General features: G+C 44.8%; 1 protein-coding gene across 2 annotated transcripts in view; it reads left to right on the forward strand.

Annotated features, from left to right (window-relative positions):
• The window catches only part of Adamts9 (ADAM metallopeptidase with thrombospondin type 1 motif 9), a 173,121-nt gene that overhangs the window by 114,401 nt on the left and 34,795 nt on the right, over window positions 1-23,925 (forward strand). The window contains exons 29-31 of one of the 2 annotated variants that reach the window (XM_038319790.1): window positions 3,199-3,366; window positions 9,986-10,159; window positions 19,274-19,444. In XM_038319790.1, coding sequence (XP_038175718.1) covers window positions 3,199-3,366; window positions 9,986-10,159; window positions 19,274-19,444 — 513 coding nt within the window. The remainder of the gene's footprint in view (window positions 1-3,198; window positions 3,367-9,985; window positions 10,160-19,273; window positions 19,445-23,925) is intronic. The other variant, XM_038319791.1, reaches the window with a different exon arrangement.

Raw genomic sequence — 23,925 nt, forward strand, 5'->3', positions numbered from 1 at the left:
TAAGCCTGTTAGATTTGAGTATTCTATGAACAGCTGCTTTTCTTTCTTGGGTAATTTAGTAACCTTAATGGAGAGCGTTGCTGATCAGTTGACACCTTGAGGGTTTCCTAGTCCCTTGAGGCAAATAACTGTGTGGTGAATCATGCCTAAGTCTTGCATTCTTCTTTTCTCTTGCCATTTGCATTCAAGTCCCCTCAAAGAAAATGCACATAACAATGGGCAGAGGGCAGCTAATCTATGTATCGAAGGCATTACACTTAGGTCGTTCATCACCGGCTTGCTGGCAATAGATACTAGTGGACTGGTAGCTTGCCTCGAATTAGTTATTGACAGCAAGATTCTTGATCACTTATTTTTTTCATAGCACTGTTACTTTTCCCATCAGAAATATATTCACTTGTACTGGAACAGCATTGTGACACTGTATCTAAAGCATCATGGTTGTCTGTAGTGCAAATACCACTTGATTTGGCTCTGGGAACAGTACCTAGCTCTATTATTGAACTGTGTTGGGAAGCTGGGATGGCTAACCTGTACAAGTCTTAGGGCTAGTAACATCTTAGGGCAGTGGCTGACACCTGGTGAATGTGAGAACGTCGAGTCTTTTCTAATTCTGACTCTGGAGATCATAGGACTACTTTAGACTGTGTCATCTAATGACCCTGGCACTTATTAACTGCCTCATGATTCCCTTATTTTCCTCTTCCCATTGAGGCTGGCTTCTTTGGACAGCTTGCATACTGAAATGACTATTCCTAAGGATATATTTGTTCTATGGTCACTATCTATTTGATGAGCCAAAAAAAAAAAAAAAGAAAAAAACCTAGTTTTTACTCTAATCAAGCAATGTACCACCCACTGTTCCCCGTGCTTTCTCTCAGACACAGTTCCTACAGATAAAACCCTCTCGCCCTCTTAGTGCTTTGCTCCAGTGTGTACCATTCTTAAATGGTAGCAAATGTTGTCACCGTCGGTTCAGTTGCCTAAACCCGAAATCTGAATGTCACATTTGCCCTTTTCCCTACAACTAACCCACAAGGTACCTTCTTCCTACTTAAAATAAGAAAATGCAACCTTAACCTACCAAGTTTCCCACCCAAGCCTTTTGTACACTCCTCCACACTGCCGCCACCGCTCGCTAGCACAGATATGCTGACTTCCTTCATGGTGCCCTCATTTCCATTAGCCCTGTCTTCACATCTAGTACTTGACTCAGTAATCAAAGGAGAAGTTATGAAATAAAAATTAGATAATTCCTTCCCCTGAATTAAGGCTCCTCAGAGATTTCCCATCATGTGCCGAATATAATTCAATCTCATTTTTTATGACCCAGCAGCTCGGCTGGTGTAGCCCCGTCGAAGACCGCAGGGAGCCCTCCTCTAATCACTGGAGCTGATGTGTTTCTTAGAAGTCAGCTCATGAATATTCATATACAGTACCTACATTTGTCATCTCTCAAGCAACGTTAATTTCTAGTACTTGTCTATGAGCTCCCTGAGGTCAAGGACTATGCCAGTTTTGTTCTCTTGGTATCTCCAGTGTGTCCTATAATTTCTAACACATGCTATGTACAAAATAGGATGTTCGGTTCATTAAGCAAATGACTTATCCCAATTGTAATTATGACCTCATCTTTTCTTGTTGAAGTAACCCTTTAAAATTATGGATTGGTGGTCTTAGAATAGGCAGTATCCTTGTGCAGTTCTTTGCCATTATCTGAGACTGAAGTCCTAAGAACCTTGTCACAAGAAGCCTTTGAAACGATCCTCAGTATTCTATATGAACCCAAACTCTGTAGGTTAATTTTGTCCACAGCTTTGTTTGGATACAGGCCCTCCAACTAGGCTCATTCTTTCCAATTTGTAAAATATGAAAATGTCCAAAATAGCTACTCCCAAATCATATATTCATGAATATTCACATCTTAAAGTAAAAGTTAAAGCCAAATGTGTTAATGTACATGTTTTAAATTTCTCTACCAGTTCCAGCTGAAACTCTTATAATGGTTATTTTTAACAGAAAAACATGTTTGGCACATGTATGAACACTATAACTTTGAGGATGTCTGGTAATAATGATAAAATTAGTATTAGCTCCTTGTTTGACATATAGTTGTTAGTCTATTCGGGCATCAAAGGGTACTCTGGTAACGTAAGCCAAAAATAACAAAGTTATTGGGGAAATAAGAAACATGAAGTAAAGAAAAATACAATGTGAAGTCTGTTTTCATTGAGACTTTACATTTTAGTCTTCTTTCTTAAATTTACACCCCTCTAGAAAACAAGGGAAGTAAATTTAGGTAAATTTTATATTGGGAAATAAATTGTCTTTAAAGACCTAAGCCACCAGTTTAGGGTGGCTGTAGTAAGGACTTTGTAATTGTTAATGAGGCCTTGGATGCTGAATGTCTCAGTGCATCCATTGGGGCCAGCCTCTTGCCTGTTCTACACGAAGCTGTCACATCAAATTCTTGTCCAGACTCCATGGGCACTTTGATTCCTAAACCTTTCTGAGAAACCTAATCTGAAATCAAAGTCAAGTTTCTTAGATGTGGTCAGACAAGGTCACATTTAAAACAGCTGAGTGATCCCAGAGATCAAAGTTGAAAGGTAATGCCTCCCTCCTGAAGTTGGCACCGACTTACCCACCAGTGAACCTTTCAGGTTTTTTTTTTTTCTGCCTTTTTCACCTCTTTTCAATGGGCTGGGAAAATGAGAGCTTTTTCCCTTAAAGAAATAGCTGGAGGGTTTCCTTAAATACGATCTTTAAAAAATTGAACACGGTCATGTTGGAAATGCACTTTATACCAATCAGTGAATCAGGAGACATCTTACCGAAAATGTGTTTTAGTGTTCTGTAGCGGGATTTCCCTCAGGAAAAAAAAAAGCCATAGTAATTTCAGATCATGAGGTTTCCAGGTTAAATTGTTATGATCCTCCCATGCTGCCATATTCACCAACATGCCACACAGGGCTGTTGCTACTATAATGCATGGAGGTTTTTGGGTTTTTTCCCGTTGCTCTTTCTTCCCTGTAAGGCTTTGAATTATTCTCCAGATAGCTCTGGAAAGAAGAGGGTAATGATAACTCTCATAGACATGATCTTATCGTCACATTACACTTTGGGGGCTTTTTTCTTTAAATCAAAGTTACTGTGATTAAAATACAACAACAACCTTGCCATTGCTTTATATTGCAGTGTTCTGCCTCTTGTGGTCGAGGGCATAAACAACGAAATGTTTACTGCTTGGCAAAGGATGGCAGCCATTTAGAGAGTGATTACTGTAAGCACCTTCCTAAGCCACATGGGCACAGAAGGTGCCGAGGAGGACGGTGCCCCAGATGGAAGGCTGGCGCATGGAGTCAGGTGAGCAATGCTTCTCCTCTACCCAAACGCTCCCTTCTGTTCAGCCCCATGCCTGACACCAGCACGTTCTCTTACGTTTTTCTGTGTTGTTCTCTTCTTACAAACTGGGAAGAATCTTCACCTGGGCAGCCTGGGTGGCCTTGGACAAGTGACCTCAGTCAGCAGAGCTTTGGCTGCCCCTGAGTGGTGCAGTTGTGAAGTTGAATTTCGTACGGTGAGAGACGGCAGGTGCTATAAGGCAGACTAGTCCTTTGGTATCTGGCTGGTGGCCACTTAGAAAAGCCCAGCACAGGTTGCACTGAGGTGAACTGTTGTCACCTGACAGGAACTGAGGCTCAGTTTACCTTGGAGATTCTCAAAGTGCTTTCTTATGACTGTCCTGGCTTACCTCTCAGAAAGAGCCTATGGGAGGGAAGGCATAGTTGGAATTAGTGTTTCAGGGGCTATCCATCTATTGCAGGGAAGGCAAGGCAGCTGGCAGAGCGCAGTCTGTGAGTCAGCAGTTTTTTTTTTTTTTTGGAGGGGGGCACAGCTGTTCACATCTTAGCAGGCCAGGAAGCAGAGAGACAGAGCTAAAAGTGGGACCGATCTGTAACCTTCAAAGGCAACTCCAATGACCTATCTCTCCATCCCAAAGGTACCACAACCTCACAAAACAGCACCACTGTTTGTGAAGTCAGATGACCCTGTGGGACAATTCACACAAACCAGAGCAATGTCAATATAAAATACTAGCCAATATCTCTCTGCCTGTTTGCTTCTTTACAGCTGAGACAGATAACAAAGGGAGAGTGTTATATCATTTTGTAACTTTGTAACATTGGGTGGTTTGTTTGACCTTCCCGGGCCTATTTATGTGGTTCTTAAGAGGGTTTTAGCTCTGTCTCTCTGCTTCCTGACCTGCCACTGATCTGCAACCGAGTGCTTTGCTCAGGAGGGCCTTAATACAGTAGACTTTCAAGAGCGATATTTTGTTTGGATGAGAGCGATATGTGTAGGCTTTAGAAGGGGAAGAGAAGTGGAACCCAGGGCATCAATTACAGTCTCTTGTTGAACCTGCAAAAGCAACTTTAAAAGCTTGGCCAATTGAAGTCTCTTGTACATAATCATTAGAATAGGTCTTACCACCCCACAGCTTGTATGCTTTCTCATTGTGGTTTAAGGTACTTTATTGAAAGTAACAAGATTTGATTTCTTCGAAAACATTCTGTGCTTATTGCTGAGCCTTCTCTCTGGAGATCAGATTCAGCAGGTGCTCTCCAGTTGTCTCATTCTCTGATGCGGTGGTGACTCATGCCAATGACTCCTAGGGATCAGTAGAAACTAGGCTCAAGGTGGGTGGCCTCGGGAAGAATTCTTCCAGCTTTGGATGCAACCGTATTAACACCAGAAGAGCTGAAGGTTTTCCACTTTAATGTTCTAGTGGGAATCCCTCTAGAAATCTGGGTGTTCCTTGAATGTCCTTTTAGTGACACCATTGCTCTCTATACCCGTGTTCCACTTTACGAAAAAATCAGCATAGCGCATCGTTCCCCAGCACAGTTGCTTTGTCCCTCTCGAGGCTTGTGTCATAAAGAAACATCTGGGTTTTGCTTGTTGGCTTTAATTTGGCAATCAAAGAATCGGCGCTCTGTCTTCCTCTGGCTTCTGTCGGGGATCATGTTCAAGGCAGTGTGTCATACTTGTCATCCCGCTTCATGGTTTCTAAGTGGCCATTGTCGTCTTTTGACTTCCAGCCGTTTTGTTTTTGGAGCTATTCAGTCCATGCGAAGCCTGCAGCTAACATTATTTAAGATGCCACACTAATTAGGTTGTCCTCTTGTAGACTTACATGCTCTGTTACTCTTCATTCTGTTCCTTGGCCTTTTCTTATCTACTTATCTAATGCATTTTCCCCAGAATATTAAGCTCAGGGCATGTAAGCGCCCTATGTCTTAAAGGCTAATTTATTCACTAAAGAGATGAATGAGAGAATCTTTTGCACTTTATTGGTAAACACAGACTGAGTTTTACTACAATATGCAGGAGAAGCCTAAAATTGGTTATAAAGCTAGGATGGTTAGGCCTAAAGACTTTTTGGGTTGTTTGTTTGTTTGTTTAGCAAACAGAGATAAAAAGTATTATCAAAATGCCTCCCTAGAAAGAAACACACCTGTTCAAGACAATCACTCAGAATTCATTTGTAGGGGTAAATTATAAGAAGAGTAAAGACCTGAACGTTACTAGAGCCACTGACTGATGGAGAAAGATGACCTGCATGATTAAGGATTATCAGCTCGCTAATTATCCTGTGAGAAACAAGAATATTCCTAAGGCAACGATATTAGCAAAACTAATGAGCGCTCACTTACTGCAGTATTTAAATTTTATATCTGGCCTCTCTGTTTTCTGCTATTAGCTATACTCCAGTCATCTTGTCTTCGAGGTATGAAGAATAATTAGAACAGTTTTTCATCATGTCAAAATGTCTGATGATGAGACACACTGAAAGTTGGCACAGGACTCTACCATACTTAATAATCCTTCCCCAAATGCAGTGTTTTGAGATGGAAAGTGATGGTTTCATTTCTGTATCCTTTGAAATCTGGAAGCTGTAAAGAAAGTTTACTTTAAAAAAAAAAGATCCTCACTAAAGTCTTAAAGGATTTCTCTTTCCCTCAAACATTCGTGTTTAGTTTGTTTGGATGATCTTGACCAAGAGCTAAGGGATGCTGATGAAATTTTAAGACAAAAATTGTCATTGGGTACTTGAGTCAGCCTATGCTGTGAAGGCTTGGTGCTCTCCTGGAGCCAAAGCCTTCCAGGGAAGTTTGCCAGGATTATGCCAATCCTCTAGGAAGCCCTCTCCCTGTCTCTAAAATGATGGGGAAAGACATATTGGGTTGAAAGTAATACTTCCTTCATTCATCAGTCCTGTTCATTCATCATCACTCCTGAGCTACCGGCCTTTTTCTCAGCTTAACGCCTTTGGGGTCAGGAGGGGCCTTACAGACCGTGATGGCTTGATTTACTTCCTTACCGACATAATACGGAACAGAATGCCATAAAGCCGTGGTGCCTTGGAGTAATAGGAATTAATTTTCAAGTGATCTCTGTCTGCAAATATAGAAATGAAACTGGCAGATTGCCCTGAGAGTCAGCCACCATTCTCGAGGTTGACTTTTCCTGTAGTGAGAAGGAAGGCAGCCTGATTGTGGTGCTGGCTGCGTGAGCATCTCCCCTGGTTTCTGGAAACGGTGGTAAATATGCAGCTTGTGCCCTTTGAATTATTAAGGAAACGACCCTATGGGTGGTGGTGAGAAAGCGTTGCTTTAGCACCTTCTGTTCTCTTGGTTCTTGTGGGTTTTAGTTTAGCCATGAGCCTTGATGGTGCACCATTGCCTGGGTGTGAGCTTCCCGCCCAGCTTGCGCTGGTCTAGCGCTGTGTCTAGCACTCATGGCGGACTGGGTTTTAGAATGAGGATCCCAGTTCTAATCCACAGCAGCATTGCCACATTGCCTTGCCAAATTTGATTTTGATTCGAATTCTGTTTTTTGTTCTCCTTCAGCTAATCAAAATTTTCTTTTTGAAAAGGCTTATTAGGAAATAAAAATTATTTTATAGGAGGTGCTTAGTTCACGGCCAGTGACCCAACAAGAGGTAATTCTGTACCATATGAGACAATTAGCAATGTCTGGAGATAAAGGAAGAATGTGCCCAAACATCTACAGCACTCAGAGCATCTCTGCAACAAAGAAGCACATTGCTGAGACCCTTATATAGAATTCAGCCTATAGGATGCACCTGGTGAAAGTCTAGTGGCTGATGTTATTATTTATGAAAGTTGATTTATATACCCATTTTCAAGTTAGTTCCTGCCTTAAAATAAATGGTATTGTTGTAATAGTAGAAGAAATTGTGTGGAGGGAAAATCCTTTCTAGTTTTTCAAGTATCTGTTGATTCCCCAAACATGAGGAATTTTACAGAATTTGTTTGTTTGTTTGCTTGCTTTGTTCTTTAGATCTACATTAGTGTCAAGTTTTGCTTAAGCCAGTGAGTTCTGCAGTCTGGCTTCGCACAGCAGGGAACTCAAAGAGATGAGGCCTGACTCCCAGCTTAGCAGTCCAGCATGAAAACATCTCCTTTCACACCCTTTCAAAGAGCCTGGCCTGCCAAGATGATGGGAGGGGCACATTGTAAGGGTGCACAGATGTCGCCTGCCTTGGAACTAAAAAGTTCACTGAGCCTAACCAGATCCAGGATCATGCTGGGGACATTCTACTGTTGAGTTTTTTCTCAGTGATTTGGCACAAATCTCTCAGAATTTATCAAAAAAGCAGCTGTCTCTACACATAAATTGTTGTCTTTCATGAACCAGTGCGGGAGCATGAAATGCTGTTGTAGCATACCTCATTCTGCGTAGATATGACAACTGCGTTATCTAGAAAGGCAGGGTTTGCTCTGGACTCTTCACTGAAGGCATGGTGATAGTTTTTAATTAATAAAAGATCATCTCAAAGTTGCCTTCAATTTTATGATAATCAGAAGCCAGAACAACATAGTATATGATAAAAATTTCCTGCGCCCCATTAGTCTTATGCAGAATTATGAAACATTGTAAGAAATGATTATTAAAACCATAGCTACTGGTGACTCTTAGTACCTTCCCTTCGCCACCCTTGGGGATTTGGGGGCCTGGGGAAATAGCTCAGCAGGAAAACACATGCTCTGCCAGCATGAGTTTCAATTCCTGGCACCCAGGTCAGACTCTGAGTGCACACCCTTGTAGTCCCATTCAAGGGAGGCAGAGCTGGAAGGTCTCCGGTGCTCATTAGCCAGCTGTGAGCTCTGTGTCCAGGGAAAGACCCTTCCTCAATGAATAGGATGGAGAACTTCTGGAGACCATACCCCACATTGACTATGGGCCACCATACACATGCCCGCAGACAACAAAGGAGCTTCATTTACTCAACAACCTCATTAGTGCTCCATGCTCTAAAGCTCTTTCCCATCTTCTCTGTTGTGAAAACATGATGTGACTTTTCAACGTATATCAGCTTTGTATCAAAGTCCAGTGTGCTTACATTATTATCTTCTTTATATTTCTGGTTGCACATTGTTCTGGATGTGTACTCTTGGATTTAAGAGTCCAGATTCGGCTATCCAGAACTCTTTGGTTGTCGTCGATGACATTTGAATATTTCTGTCACTTACTGGGTAACTCTGTTCCCAGTCTTTTCTGGTACTGCCAGGGTGCAGCATAACTCACGTAGACCCTGTGAACATTAAGTGGCTGTTGTCTGGAGACAAAGCCATTTGTGGCATTTAAAAGTCCTTGCCTTCTCCCAGAACATAATGACTTTAAAGTCTGGTTTCTTGTGGGTCACAAGCTCATTCAATTCAATTAATCCAATTAAACCCAAACAATAGCAGCAATGTTGGGACGAAGAATTGTCTTCAGCTCGCTTTGATGTGAGCTACGAGCCTCTTCCCCGGCATAAATTTTTCTGAAACAATGGGATTTCGCAAACTGCCTTCTAAGTAGAAGCTTAAGCAGCAGAAGCATCCACTTGGGCGTACATCTTGACAGAATTTCCATCATTTGCAGAGCACCTTGAATTTTCCTACCAGTAAATCGGACAAGCGTGCAATCACAGCGAAGAGCCTGGTTCTGTTTTAAGAAAAGACTTCCTCTTGGCTCTAAGGCATGAATGTCTGATAACTTTGTTTTCTCAGCACCAGGCAAATTAATAGAGATTGAGTTATACCCCCCCAAAATTGCTAATAACCTGTAAAAACTACAAGCATTATTGTGCAGTTCTTTCTAATCAAAGGTTGCCTTTGGTTTCTGACTGCCAAAACCTTAATAAAGACAATAATTCTTGGCTTGCCCATAAGTGAGATTATGCAACCAGCAATGAGGAAACCATTAAAAAATTAATTTAGGAGAAAGTTAATTTGTGTTTTGCAACTTGGTCAACAAAATGTTTCATCATGATTAATGGGAATTTTTCAAGGACTGAAAACATTAAGCCTGAGGAAATTATTTTTCCTTATTAGCTTTTATTCTTCGTCTATTCATTTGAAATTATAAGTAGGCAGAGATTCTTAAGAGAATTCCATGGTTTAAACAAACAAACAACAAGCAAAGCAATGTTCTGTCTCCAGAAATAGTAACTAGAAAGAACCTAAAGGGGCTGGAGAGTATCATCCTACTTGTATGGCCTTAATCATCAACGGCTGGTTCTCTGCGGCTTGGACTCTAGAACTGTCTCTCCGTTTTCACAAGCCATACACCTTCCAGGCTATGGAAGTCATGCACAGTTTTTGCTTGTTTGTTTCAAATGTGGTAGCGTTACTTCTGGGCTGTGCCATTTCCCCACGGTCTCTCTATCCTCTGTCATCCACTGAGCACTTTGGTTCATCCCCACTTGGGGCTCCTGCTCCCGCTCCAGCATTGGCAGTGAGTTTCCAGCTTTTAGACATGACCTTGGTGTCCCCCTCCTTGGGAATGAGAAAGCATTTTGACTGCTGTGAAAATCATTGGATTAAGAAAGCATTGCCCTCCTCTGCGACCCACCCCTTCTCGCCCTCCAGCATGAGCCCAAGTGCCTACTTACCGTCCTGTGTCTCCTCAGTGCTCCGTGTCCTGTGGCCAAGGCGTACAGCAGAGGCATGTGGGCTGTCAGATCGGGACACAGAAAACAGCCAGAGAGAGTGAGTGCAGCCCATACACCAGACCGGAGTCGGAGCGTGTCTGCCAAGCCTCGCCATGTCCTCTCTACACTTGGAGGGCAGAGCAATGGCAAGAAGTAAGTAGAGCCATGAAGTAAGTGTACACCTGCCTGCCTGTCGCTCCGCCCCCTTGTCAGAATCATATCCGCACCCTATGGAGCCAGCAAAGCCATTGAGCACAGTGGCATTGCTGGCTTCTTCCCAAAAAGTCTGCTGTCAGCCTCTAAGAAATCCCTGTGTATGTCTCCTTGTGTTCTTGAAGGTTCCAGAGCTGTCTTCACTGAAAGGGTGTGTGTGTGTGTGTGTGTGTGTGTGTGTGTGTGTGTTGGGGGAGGGGAGCTTTAACATGCCTTTGGCCAAGAGTATAAACATAGGAACAACCTTAACAGAAGAGGAGATGGGAGAATTATTTTAATAGTCAGTTTGGATTTGGTTGTCCTGTGTTAATTTAAATAGCCATAACCTGCAAGTCCCATCCCTTGAGGTAAAACCTAGGCTTTGTTTTCCTCCTTTCTGTGGCATTGACTGTCAGGGAGCACAGATGAGTGCTCATGAGAAACACTCATTAATTAGTGTAGGATTTCCAACAGTTTCAACAATAGGTGAAGTCCAAAGAACTGTCGAGTTAATGCAAGAATAGGCCAGACTTGTTTGTCCTTTACTCCACAAGTTAATGCTTGACTAAAGCAGATGCTGAAGTATCCGTTGCTGGAAAGTCTAGTTGCTGGGAGGTGGGGGCAAGGGGAGAGGGAGTGTCAGACATTAGAAGAAGGTAACCCCAGTTTGCAGAACAGAATGCTAGACTGTAGTAAGAGAGGAACAGAACTGGGAAGTAAACATAGATCTGCTGACAATGGAGTGAAATAAAACATGCACCCCGAGTAAGCAGGAAGATGAAGGGCTCCCCTGCACTGAGAGTTGGCTCTCAGCTCAAGGCAGTGTGGTTGGGAGGTCATCGGTCTGTACTTGGCACTGCACTGGGAGCTTCTGTCCATCTTCTCGCTTTGTCTACTGACAGCTGGAAAAGGTGAGAATGGGCATCATCCCTTTCGTCAGGTGGTAAAACTAAGGCTCAGACAGACTTTGCCGCGAGTCCAAGTGTCCCACATCTAGCACCAGGAGGCAGCCACACATGATGCTGTTTGTTCTCTTCAGTCTTGGGGGTTTTCCCACTGTATTCTGCTCCCCTGGGATCAGTGTCCCAGCCCTGCCCTTCCCCGTGGTGAATCCGTTCCTTACCACAGTGATTCTTTAGGAATTCCTCCTTCTCCACCAGCCTAGTTGCTCATTTTTCTTCTGGACTTTTCTTGGCTTCTGTCAGATAGTATCAGGGAGAATACCTAAGACAGTTAAGTTTCAGATCATCTGAACTGGCGCCAGCCAGGTACCTTATCTATCAGGAACTCGGATGCTTAGAATAATATCAGTGTGGTCCTTATCTCAGCTCTGCCATCAATGGCCCCTGGGACTCAGAACAAGAATCCCTATATCTCCAAGCCTTGGCTTGCCTCCCAGAGAATGGGAATGGTAGAGTTTGTAGAGTTGTTTTGAGGAACTGGGAAAGGCCCCTTATCCATGCTCAGCTGCAGTCCGGGGACTGGCGGTGTCAGGTGGAGAAGAGGTTACCTCACCTCCCTGATAAAACTTGCTACTGTCTTTGGAATTCTTACCTAGGACCTGTCCCTGCCTATTTTCTCCTCCTCACTCCTCACACCGAACTCTATCCTATGTCCCTGTTCCAAAGATCAGGAAGTGAGAAAGGGTTCCCGGGTGAATCAAAGCTAACTGCTTACCCTGTAGCCAGCAAGCAAGAGTTCAAGAGCCAACCACGGAGAGTGTAAGCTCCGTTCCCAATTCCTTCTGATTCCCTTAGGGTAGCAAACTGCACAAGAGACGTGCCCAGAAGCTTCTGTCTTTGCATGTGCTGTGCAGATGGCTTTTTGGAAGCCTTCCTCAAATGTTGCTATCAAGCTCCAGATAAAAAGACCAGGGTAGTGGCGCACGCCTATAATCCCAGCACTCAGGAGGCAGAGGCAGGTGGATCTCTATGAGTTCCAGGCCCACCTGATCTTCATAGTGAGTTCCAGGCCAGCTAAGGATATATACTGAGACCCTGTCTTGGAGGAGGAGGAGGAGGAGGAGGAGGAGGAGGAGGAGAAGGAGGAGCAGGAGGAGGACAATGACTTGCAGCCTGATGGGCTTGTATTTAGGAAATTCAGCAGAGATTAACCATAGTCACGGAGTGAATGGGCTCTGTAAATGCTAAGAAACCAGGTTCCCGGCTTTACCCTTCCTCTAGTGTGCTTTCTCTACTCCCAAGGAGGAGAGTTTAAAGGGGCGCCAGGTGGTGAGGGTGGCTGGGAACCCATAAGTGGCACAGGGTGGGAAAGTGGAGTCCACGGTAGCAGAGGAGAGAGAGGCCCCATCAGACCCTTTGTGTTTCCCACTCGCAAGGCATGGTGGGAGCCTACTCAAGATGCCAGCAAAGCATCAAGGCTTAGAGGGAAGGTTGAAAACCACTAGGCAGCTGTCTAAAATGACCACGTCAGGGACGCCACAGCCTCAGTCCTGCTCACCTACAGCAGGGCTATGCTCAAGACCAAAGATGCTCTCATTAACCAGTTAAGTTGGTGCCCAGTGCTCGATGCAGCGCTTCTCCGGCATCTCGTCCCTGTGCGGGCTTGCCGTCTAGGGACACACGACCTAAGGTTTTGGTGACAAACACCAGCACAGCGTCCCGGCCAATCAAGTGGAACACACCTGAGCTTCATCTCCCAGAAGTGTCTTTCTTCCCTAGCAGGCCTTGGCAACCTCTTCTTGTCCTGTTTGCCTTTTGTCTATGCACGCCCACCTTTTGCTCCCCCCTTGTGTACTCTTAAGACTCAGTAGGTTGTTGTCAAGATGAATTTCCTACGAGGCCCGTAAGCAAATGACAGCCCTCTCTCACTAAGAAATAACCAGGGCACCGGAAATGAGAAGCACGGCTTTTGAGTGTCCACCTGCAATGATTATCCGAGCCGCAAGGATTGCGAACTGCACAGTCCCAGGGAGGGCTTTTCCTGTAGCGTCCACCGTGAGAAGCTTCCCTGGGAGTTGTCTAGTTCAGAGGTCCCACACTGGTAATACGAAACACAGTAGAACGTAGTGTTTCCTAAGCAGTGAATGAGGCATTTCATGAGTGTTTCACATGAAGTAACCTATGGAACTATCTCCTTGACCCTTTGATGCAGTCATGGTTTATCCCGTTAATTTGAAGAAACGAGACCTTCAAGTAGGTTAATCCATCAAAGGTCTTGCATGAAAAGCTAGAATTGGAGGCCCGGGAGCCTGGCCTCTAGAACAAACTATGAGCGTTTCTGTCCTGGGTTCCTCATGCCAGCATGTCCCTCACTCGTGTTATCTCATTCCCTTCTTGGCGGTGTCATAGCCTTTTCCTGGAGAGTTGGTTTCAATGTATTTTTCACTCCCCCGGTTGCATTCCCGCCTGCTTCTGAAGTCACGCTCCTCTGTGCACTTGGGCAACTCTGACCTACAAACGGTAGGAAGGCTCTGGTGTTGGCGCCCTTCTCAGGGCAATGCCTTGGGCTATGCCGGGGAGAGAGAGTGGCAGCTGTTTAAGACGGGGGCTTTGTTTTCCAGCATTTAATATAGTCCCCACAGGACACAGGATGCCAGTGTGTGGTTGGATTTAGGGACCGAGGGACAAAAGCTGTTGTGGGGAGCCGGGATGGGGGTGGGTCGGCCAGGCCTGCCTCTTCAGCTGAAGAATAAAGACATTCCAGTGTCTTCCGGAACAATGTTCCTTAGCCAATGTTCCTTCTGGAAGGGCAGCGGCTGTGTTTTCTTGTCACAAGGCCATGAACATGCTGTGACTTTGCAGAACTGCCTGGCCCGTTGCTGTTTGGCCCAGAACAGGAACTGGGGCCTCTCTAGCACACATTTTAAATTTAAGAGCATTTATTACACTCAGCTGTAGAACGAGTCCCAAGTTCATCTCCTTAGAATAGAACCGTTGGAATGAGCAGCAATTTCTTGGTCAGCTGAGTGATAAGATTTTCATGGTGTTTACAGCAAGGAGTGGAAGGAGCTAGTTGTGTACAGAGTTAGCCCTTAACCCTTATGTATCCATTGCCTCATTCGCTTATTAAACCGTATGTGTCAATCACCTGAAAATTACCAGGCACTGAGCATTAGGAGTGTTTAGTCTTTGTTTCTGTTTGTTTCTTGTTTTTCTCCCCAAAACCTCAAATCCTATCACCTAACCTCGACTGAAGGCTAAATGTCATGGTGGCATGTGCCTACAGTCCCAGCAACGAGAAGGCTGAAGGGTGGTGAAGGGTAGTAAGTGGGAAACCAACCAGGACTGTATAGGGAGTCACCATCCAAAAAAGAGCTGAGCAGGTAATAACTCAGTGGTAGAGCTTTGGTTGCTTGGCTACCATGTTAAAACCTTGGATTCAGGCCCTGGTGCTATGGAAAGGTTAAAATGAGAGGAAATACGGTTGAAACCCTACCCACCCGAATCCTCACCCCTACGCGTGCTGTTGCTGCTAACCTCCATCCTTGCAAAGCTTGAGAGGGTCCCTCCCCTTCTGACCCTGGTTAACTCACTTCTTCCTTCACCCCTTTTCGTCAGCTGCCACGTCCCCCACTTTTACACAGGGGGCCCTTGGGATCAAACCTCAGTGGTTACCTAAGGGACATGGGAGACCCCAGGCAAACAGTGGCTGGCTCCCTGACTGTCAAGCAGGGACAGGGGCTGAGTTAGAAGAATTGGAAGTCATCAAGCTGACTGACTCACAACACAGACCTGTGCCCATTGCAAATGTTCGTCAGATGGGTGACAAGAGACTTAAAGAACGCCTCTGTAGCAGTGCCTCTGCCTCTTTTTTGAATGACTGCTTTTTCTTTCTTTTAGACAACGGTAGATGAATCCATTTGTCCTTACCTTTCCTTGGGACATAAAAACCCAGCAAATGCAACCCAGTGTTATCCACCCGTTGGGTCTATGATTCATCTGCCCATATGCTTCCTAACACCAGCAATCTGCTGCCAGAAATGACACATCCTTTCATCCTTGGGGAAGGCATCCTTTAAAAGGTAGAACCTGTGAACTTCCGGTGATTTTCTTTTCCCCATGGCCAGGGAATTGTGACAAAAGACATGTTTCAAAACAAAAAACAACTTTATTACAATGTTTAGACCATCAGCCTATGCAAATGGACATGTTGAAAGAAAATAGTACCTTAGGGGTTTATTTTAGGTCTTTCTCACCCTTGGATTTTAAAGTCCTTTTCTGATAGTTTCAGCCCCTTTGATGGCATGCATCCTGCAGGACAATGGATGTGCTACCCTGTTTAACCTGATACCGTGATTATTTTCTTTCTGCATCTCATGCATGCTGAAGTTCAGAGGCTGATACCTTAGTCATTTACTTGGTTGCTGCTTTTTGAACTCAGAAAACCATAATGAAAACCCGGGAAAATTTTCTGCAAGTTGAAATGAGGCTGTTTGAATTTTCCATTTTCTTAGAATAGTCTAGATGATATTCCAGGACATGAAGCATTGTAGATTATTGAAGACTAGGGGGAATGGCATTTACTAACACGGAAGCACCCAGTAGCATGGGCTGGGTTTACTTTCCCCCAGCACTCTGCTAAGGTTTAAGATTCCAGAAGAAAACCAGAACGTAAAAGATGCCAATTATTTACCTTGTTTAATTTTAATTCCCAGAAAGTTTTCTTCTGGGTAAATTTTCTCGGTGCAATCCCATGCCGCTGTCAAAACAGATTTTATAATAGTTAACTATTCTTCAAGACTGGGAAAGTAAATACTTAATGAGCAGAAACTGTTGAGGAACCCTGGCATTTCTGCTGGGATCTGTTACTTATTGACAGTGATTCAAGCCTTATGAGTTAGTGCAAATGTACTTTAATATAGCAAGAGTTGGTTTAGGGTTAGCTGTGATTCTGATGTCTGGAAGTCTTAATTTTCCAAGGAATTATTATTATTTTCTGTGGGTAAATGTTCCTTTTTCAGAGATCTGTGTGGTTTCTAACATTCAGCAAAACATTGCAACTCCCCAATAGCTGTCATTTTACTCTAAGGGGAACCAAAAACTCCAGACTCCTGAAGCTTGAACCGGGGAAACAGGCTCAGCTGGTCCCCACTGGTTTGAAGCGGTTCAGCTTCTTCTCATCTCACTGTGACTTCAGGTCATATTTAGCCTCTGGATACATGCCAACTGTGGAAGATTGCTTCCAAGCAGAGAGACTGTTAAGTTTCTAAAGTGAAAAGTACTCAGATGACCTAGCAGGTATCTTTTGCCTCCCAAAAGAACAGAGTGACTCATGAAAGACAGGGACCACTGTCATCTGCTCCAACAATGCTATTCCGAGAACAGACTCAAAGGAATCAAATCAAGTGTTCAAAGTGGCATCTGAATGTCCATAATAACATCATTCATGGTAGTTCAAAGGGAATCCACCAAATGTCCATTAACAGATGAGTGAGTAAATTAAGTGTGGCATATACATACGTTGAGGCTGGATGGATGGATATACAATGAAGCCCTGAGACATGCTCCAATATGGAAGAACTTTGGAAACACTGTGCTAAGAGAGAGAAGCCTTGTAGAAAAGGGCACATACTGGATATGACTATGAAGTCTCCAGAATAAGCAAATCTATGGATACAGCAAACATGGTCATAGTTGCTAGGGTTTAGGTTAGAAGGAGGAAAGATGGGTGATTGCTTAATAGAGATAGGAATGGAGTGATGAACATGTTCTACAATTGGGTTGTAGCAATGGCTGTACAGCTTTACATTCAGGTCACTGCACTGACATTTTAAGATGGTTAAATGGTGAATTTTATGTTCTTTCTTATTTATCATTACTGATGTTTGTATGTATGTGTATGTATGTACATGTGTGCAATCATGTGTGTGAATGAAAGTATCTGTGAGCCACAGACATGGCGGTCAGTGGAAAAACTCTACTTCTTTGAGAGAGCCTTGTGTTGTTCTCTGCTGTGTGCCCAGCTAGATGACCCTCTATCTCCCAGGATCCTCCTGTCTCATTTCCCACTTCCCCCACAGGGGTGCTGGCATTGCCAATACTCAAACTGTTCCTCCAGATTTTACGGAGGTTCTGGGGATTCAAATTCAGGTCTTCATGCTTGCATGGCAAATGCTTCTACCACTGAGTCATCTCCCAACCCCTGTACTATTCCTTTTTTTTATCATGCATACATAAAAAAGACATGGGGTGCATTGGGGAAGACATTTCAAAGTGAAGCTGTATCTCAAACTCAAATGGTTTTGAGGCAAAGCAGATAAAAGAAAATTCCTGCCTGTGCCTGCTAGTTTTATATCAACTTGACACAGGCTGGAGTCCTCTATAGTATGGGCTATAGGCAAACCCATAGAGCAGTTTCTTCATTAATGAATGATGGCAGAGGGTCCATCCCTTTGTGGGTGGTGGCACTCTGGGTTCTATAAGAAAGCAGGCTGAGCAACCCATAAAAAGTAAGGCAGTAAGCAGCATCCTCCATGGCTTCTGCATCAGCTCCTGCCTTCAGGTTCCTGCTCTGTTTGGGTTCCTGCCCTCACTGCTTTCAATGATACACAGTGATGTGGAAATCTCAGTGACATAAACCCTTTCCTTCCCAAGTTGCTTTGAGAATGGTGCTTCATCACAGCAATAGAAACAGTAAATTGGGTACTGCTATTATGCAGAGAGAGAAAGAGAGGGGGGTCTATAGCCCTCCCTACAGAACTTAAAATGCAGAATTCTGAAATATCGGAAGTATGCTAATAACACAGCCAAAGCTGGTATTTGAGAAGCAGGGGCAGCAGACACCTATCTAGGTAAATGACTCACACCCCTTGTGGCAGAAGCCAGTCTCTTCCCTGAAGTTTTCTGAAGTAATCGAAACTTAGAATGTCAAGTGACAGCAATGCTTTGGACAGGCTTTGATGACAAAGCAGATGGCAGAGGTCTACCTTCCAAGTGAGGTTTGCTGTTGAAATGAAACCTGCCACTTGCTCTGTTTTCCTTTGCTGGATTATGGGAGGAGTCAGATCTAACAGGGCAAGTGACTTAGGCTCCAACAGTTCCAGGTTCTTCACCTGTGGGTTCGACATGACAGCCTTGGCTCTTTCACACTTCCCTTTACTGCCCATCCTTTCTGATGACAGCCACCCTTGTCCATAAGAACCTACCTTCAGTCGGAACTCGGTGGGTAGCTGTTGGCAGTCTAGAACTGAGAGCTGTTCACCTGCCAGACCACACACGCCTGAATGTGGGTGGAAAATGGACTCTTTAGGGGTCATGGAATAGAAAATAGACCAAAGCAGCATAATCTGTGAAGACATTATTCTAATTATCTATGGTATGTGATGAACAGTTAGACCAGTGATAACCTTCCTGGCCCTAGAAGTGTTTTGTTGCTACCTTGGTAACCATGAGAAATGGTTTCTTTCCTTCTCTTCTCTTTTCCTTCTCCCTCTACTCCTCATGCTCCACTTCCTTTCTTTTCTTTTTTAGACACCATCTCTCTGTGTAGCCCTGGCTGTCTTAGAACTCAATATGTAGAACAGGCTAGCTTCAAACTCCAAGATCTGCCCATCTCTGCCTCCTGAGTGCTGGGATTAAAGGTGTGTGCCACCATGCCTGGTGTTTGCTCCTTCTTTCTCTCCCTCTACCTCCTTCTTTCTCTTATCTTCTTTCTCTCTTCCTCCCTCCCTTTCTCCTCCCATCTCTCATATCTTTCTCTTCCTTCCTCTTTTTCCTCCCCTCTCCTTTCCTTCCTATTTTTTCTTCAGTAATAGGGATTAAGCCCAGGGTCTTACGTATGTTAGACAGGTGCCTTCTCCCTGTGCTACATCCCCACCCATGGATTTAGTGTTTGAATGAGTGTTGAATTTTTAAAAAAAAATGAAAGTTTCATCCAAGCCGGTGTTCATTCATTCATTCATTCACCCTTCCATTTTCTCATTCAGACAGATAAGTGTGGAAAACATATCTCTGTGTCAGGGGTAAAGTTGTCAGATACCTAGATAGAAACAGCCAATGCCTAGGGATCTTGCCACTCTAACAGCTGTCTAGCTAAGTCATCAAATAGCTGCAAGAATAAGAGCATGCAGCTGTGTAAGGCTTCATCTCACCCCAGCCCATTTGTCTCTTGCAGTGCACCAAGACCTGCGGTGAAGGCTCCCGGTACCGACAGGTGGTGTGCGTAGCGGAGGACCAAAGCAAGGTGCATAGTGCACACTGTGACCCAGAACATCGGCCTCCAGACCGTGAGAGCTGCAGTCTGCAACCCTGCGAGTATGTGTGGATCACAGGAGAATGGTCTGAGGTACGGTTCTGCGGAATCTGTGGAGCTTTCAGAACAGGGACAGCAGAGCGATGGGGCACTAGACAGGCCTTCCAGGTCTCTTCCGAGAATCACGTGTTCTCACCCAAGGCCAGACTTTCTAATACAGATAGGAGGGAATTGGTCTAGGGGCTGAAAATGCATAGGATGCCTTCAAGTGCCAGCAGAAAGCTATGCATAAGGATGTCTCTTGAGGCTGGGAAGAAAACTGTAAAGTGTTTTCAGTGCAGGCATGGGGACTTGATTTCAAATCCCAAGAACCCAGATAAAAGCTGAGCATCAATGACTTGAGCATCTGTAACCTCGGGGCCCCTACTGGGAGACGGAAAGTGAAGAAAAGATAATGCTTAGAAGTGTACAGACAAGCCAACCTGTGGTATGCAGAGGAAGGGCAAGAAAGAGACCCTGTCTCTAAACAAGATGGAAGATGAAAACCAACATTCAAGGTTGCCCCCTGACCAACATGCACCCTGTGGCATGCGCATATCACATTCACACAAATAAATTTGCATGCACAACTACACACACATACAGATACTAACATACACACACTAAAATAAAAATAAAAAGGATATCTTAGTATCAGAGAGATACTAGGTAGAGATGGGGATGGGGAGTTGACTGAGACACTGGACAGTATCCGGAGTATAGGAACCCTCAAATACTGTCCCCACAGTGATTCCTCTATCAAGACCATACCCACTCCAACAAAGCCACACCTTCTAATAGTGCCACACCCTGTGCTAATGGCATAGAGATGGTGACCAGTGACCAGGCTCTTTTGCGATGGTGGTTGTGCACAAACATACATCTACTCTCCCTAATTGGAGTTCTCAAAAAAAAGATAAAAGTGGGTTCCTAATTGAGAAATAAGGCCCGACATTTTTATTTGAAAATGTTTCCTGCAAGCTGGGTGTGGGTTGCCTATTTAAAAACCTTTGGTCCCAGCAAAACAAAGAATGTTCTGTGATATCTAATAGATCCCAAGCCTCTTTTTTCCTTATAGGCTCCCGAGGACAAGGCCTACATGACAGCTTTAGTTAATAAACCAATACCAACCATAGCATGATTACCTAATCTTCAAACCTCATAGTATTGCAAAGCAATGAAATATCTAAAACTTCAAAACCATTGATGTTTCCCAAAAGAGCACAGATATTTAAAGTCAAAGCACCTTGATTCACAGGACAGGTGATAATGATGGTGGCTAACATACGTTTTCACATGGGATCCCTCCATACAGGCCAGAAAGTTCACCCCGAATGACATGAGTATTTGCCCTTTTATTTGCTGTGTTGAACTATGTCTCCACTCAAATTGGCCCCAAAATTCTTTTCTAACCATGTCCCCCCATCCTCTTCCTTATAACACTGATTTTCATCCTCTGAGGGGGCCTTTGTCAATGTTAGGAGACATGCCTGCTTATCACAGCTAGGACAGGGCGTACTTCTGCTATGTGGTAGGTGAAGGCCAGTGTCATTATATAGTGATGTACAGTGTGTTGGACATGCCCACAACACACACTTACACATTTGAGGTCTACAGTTCCAAGGTCTTTTTTTCTGCCATGCCCCATGCATCTCCTGACTGTATGAAGAGCCTTTAAACAGCGAAGAGAAAACTGGGTAAGCCTGAGAACCTAAGTTCAGATCCCCAACACTATGTAAGCCAGGCATGCTCACACATACCTGCAGTTCCACGGCTTGTGGGCAGTGACAGGAAGCTCTCCATGGATCCAAATGGCCACTCAGCCTAGCCAATCAATGAGCTCAAGCTTCAGTGAGAAACCTCTCAAAACAATAGTGGAGAGTGACAGAAAAAATATTCAGCCTTGAACTTTGACTGCTACATATGTACCCATGATCATACATACACACATGTGCATGCGTGTGTATACACACACACAAAGATAGGATATTAGGGTATACATTTACACAGTTGCCAGCCAGGAACAGGTGAGTCCAGAGCGTGTTCAGAAAATTCATTGACAAACTTGGGGCAAAAGCTTCCAACCCTTCAGGGAAGGCTGGGAAGGGTCTCTGGATGCACCCCCTCTCCTTTCATCCCTTCTTCTTCTGTTCCTCATCAGGCATGGCCTCTAACTTCTGACCATTGCAAGAGCTCCAGCTCCCCTCGCTCTCAGCATGGGGAGAGCTCTTCCTTGTGCCCCTTCTGTCTCTCCACAGGTCTCCTCATCTCTGCGCCTGTCCAGCCTTCTGCCTCCCGGCAGACTCCTCTTCTTGGCTCGCATTTCTCCGTATCTGGCTGTAGCTCCTGTGCCTCCCACTCAGCCCAAACTGGCATCCACCTTTGCTCAGCCTCTCCTATGGGGCTTTATTACGTGGACAGACTTTTTGTCTCTTTCTGAGAGCCACATTGCACCTTTAGCCTTACCACAGCCTCCACCATCAGCAGATGAGAGAATGTCTTTGTGTGCACGTGTGTGCATGTTTATATGTGCACATCGTTTAAGTGTGTGTAGTGGAGGCCAGAGGACAGCCTCAAGGGTTATTCCTCTGGCACTGTCCACCATTGTATTGTATTGTATTGTATTGTATTGTATTGTATTTTTACATTTTGGACACCGGGTCTCTTACTACATCGGGTCATCAAGTAGGGTAGGCTGGCTGACCAGCAAGCCCCTTGGACCCACCCGTCTCCCTCCTAGGGCTAGGATTCCATGTGCATGCCACCTCTTCTGGCTTCTTCTGCACGGGCTCTGGGAACCAAACTCAAGTCCTTTTAATTGCATAGCAAGCGTTTGACTCACGGAGTTACCTCCTCGGCCCTAAAAGAACATCCTTTGGCACAGAGGTTTCCAGGCTTCCACAGATTTTTCAAGTATGTTATGGATTGAAAGCGAACCCACCCGTCTCCCTCCTAGGGCTAGGATTCCATGTGCATGCCACCTCTTCTGGCTTCTTCTGCACGGGCTCTGGGAACCAAACTCAAGTCCTTTTAATTGCATAGCAAGCGCTTGACTCACGGAGTTACCTCCTCGGCCCTAAAAGAACATCCTTTGGCACAGAGGTTTCCAGGCTTCCACAGATTTTTCAAGTATGTTATGGATTGAAAGCGAACCCACATATTTTTATAGCAAAAGGTTAAACACAGATCTGGGCACAGAACACAAGGACCACAGCGCTTGCAAGGGGACAGTCAGGGAGAGGCTGGCCCCACGACTCTTTCTAGAAACTATGCTTGAAGATGCAAGGTATTCCTTTACTCTGAGACCTTGGCTGAAGGAGAGTTCTCTGCGTTGTTCTCGGCATTCACACCCCCTGAGTGTGCAAGGCCTAGAACAGACTTGTGAAGAGGGGCTGTGAGGACAATGTACACCTCTGGCATGAGGCCTGAAATACAGTCCTGGTGAGCATGGGGGTGCTGATGTTGCTTTGCTGTTTCCCTGTGCACGCAAGGCCAAGCATTTGGAGTCTACTTACCACACCGCTGCTACTCACGCACTTCCAAACCCTGGCCTAGAGGGGCCGGGGAAGCCCATCAATTGGTTCACAGTGCTGCCAGCAACTGGCCCATAGTGTCTAGTTGTTCTGGATGCTTCTCAGGAATTTGGAGGCTTCTGACCACGTTGTGGCCCAGGTTCATCAGCAAATGTGTGTCTCCTAAGATGCACAAATTGCCGGCAGGCTGCTTTGGTTTTTGATGTAGAGGAGCGTGACTCTCAGCATCTGCCTTCTCCAGTATACAGCCCTAAGGAAGTCGGTACAGACTTAGGCTATAAAGGCATGAGGTCATACTCTCTAGAACACCCACAGCTCAGCTAGGCAGAGCTTGTCAACATCTCTCTACGCTGAGACACTGGGGTAGCCTGAAGTCTCCTGGCCAGGAGTCAGCTGGGTCCTCCCGCATGTGAGCAGCAAGAGCCAAAGAAGGAAGAAATCTGGATGGCCCATTGCCAGGTCTCCAGCCAGCTGGGAGGGAGAGCTGGGGATGCTCAGCATGCCTCTGGCCGACTTTCTTCTCTCTTGTTGCTAGGATTTCATCAAGGCCAGCCCAGAAAGGTTAAAGGGGAAGAAAATGGAGTAGCTTAAAGCAACAGGGCACAGGACATCAGGCAGACAGGGTGACTTTAAATCATCTTTGGGGATTAATAAAAATTGGACCCTCACCCAGGAAAGAATACAACATGCATGTGGCATCCTATTTCCAGGAGTTCCTCTTGTGCCCTGCAGCGTAGGGAGAGGTGTAGAGAAGACGGCCTCCACTCCGTGTCTGTGCAGAGCCTTTACAAAGAGTGGCCCTGATTCATAACACTGCCTGGAAGTGCCATCCAAATGGCATGAATTGTAACTTAATTTCTATTAGCATATGTGAATCATAAATTTAAATCATAAATTTAAAATGGGTCTCGTTATGATAATATCATCCCATTACCCTCTCTCGTCCTCTCCTATGCCCACTGATCCCCTTATCTTTCCTACTATTCCCCCTTCTACTGTGTG

Source organism: Arvicola amphibius, chromosome 2 (assembly GCF_903992535.2).
Source record: "Arvicola amphibius chromosome 2, mArvAmp1.2, whole genome shotgun sequence".
Classification (NCBI taxonomy): Eukaryota; Metazoa; Chordata; class Mammalia; order Rodentia; family Cricetidae; genus Arvicola; species Arvicola amphibius.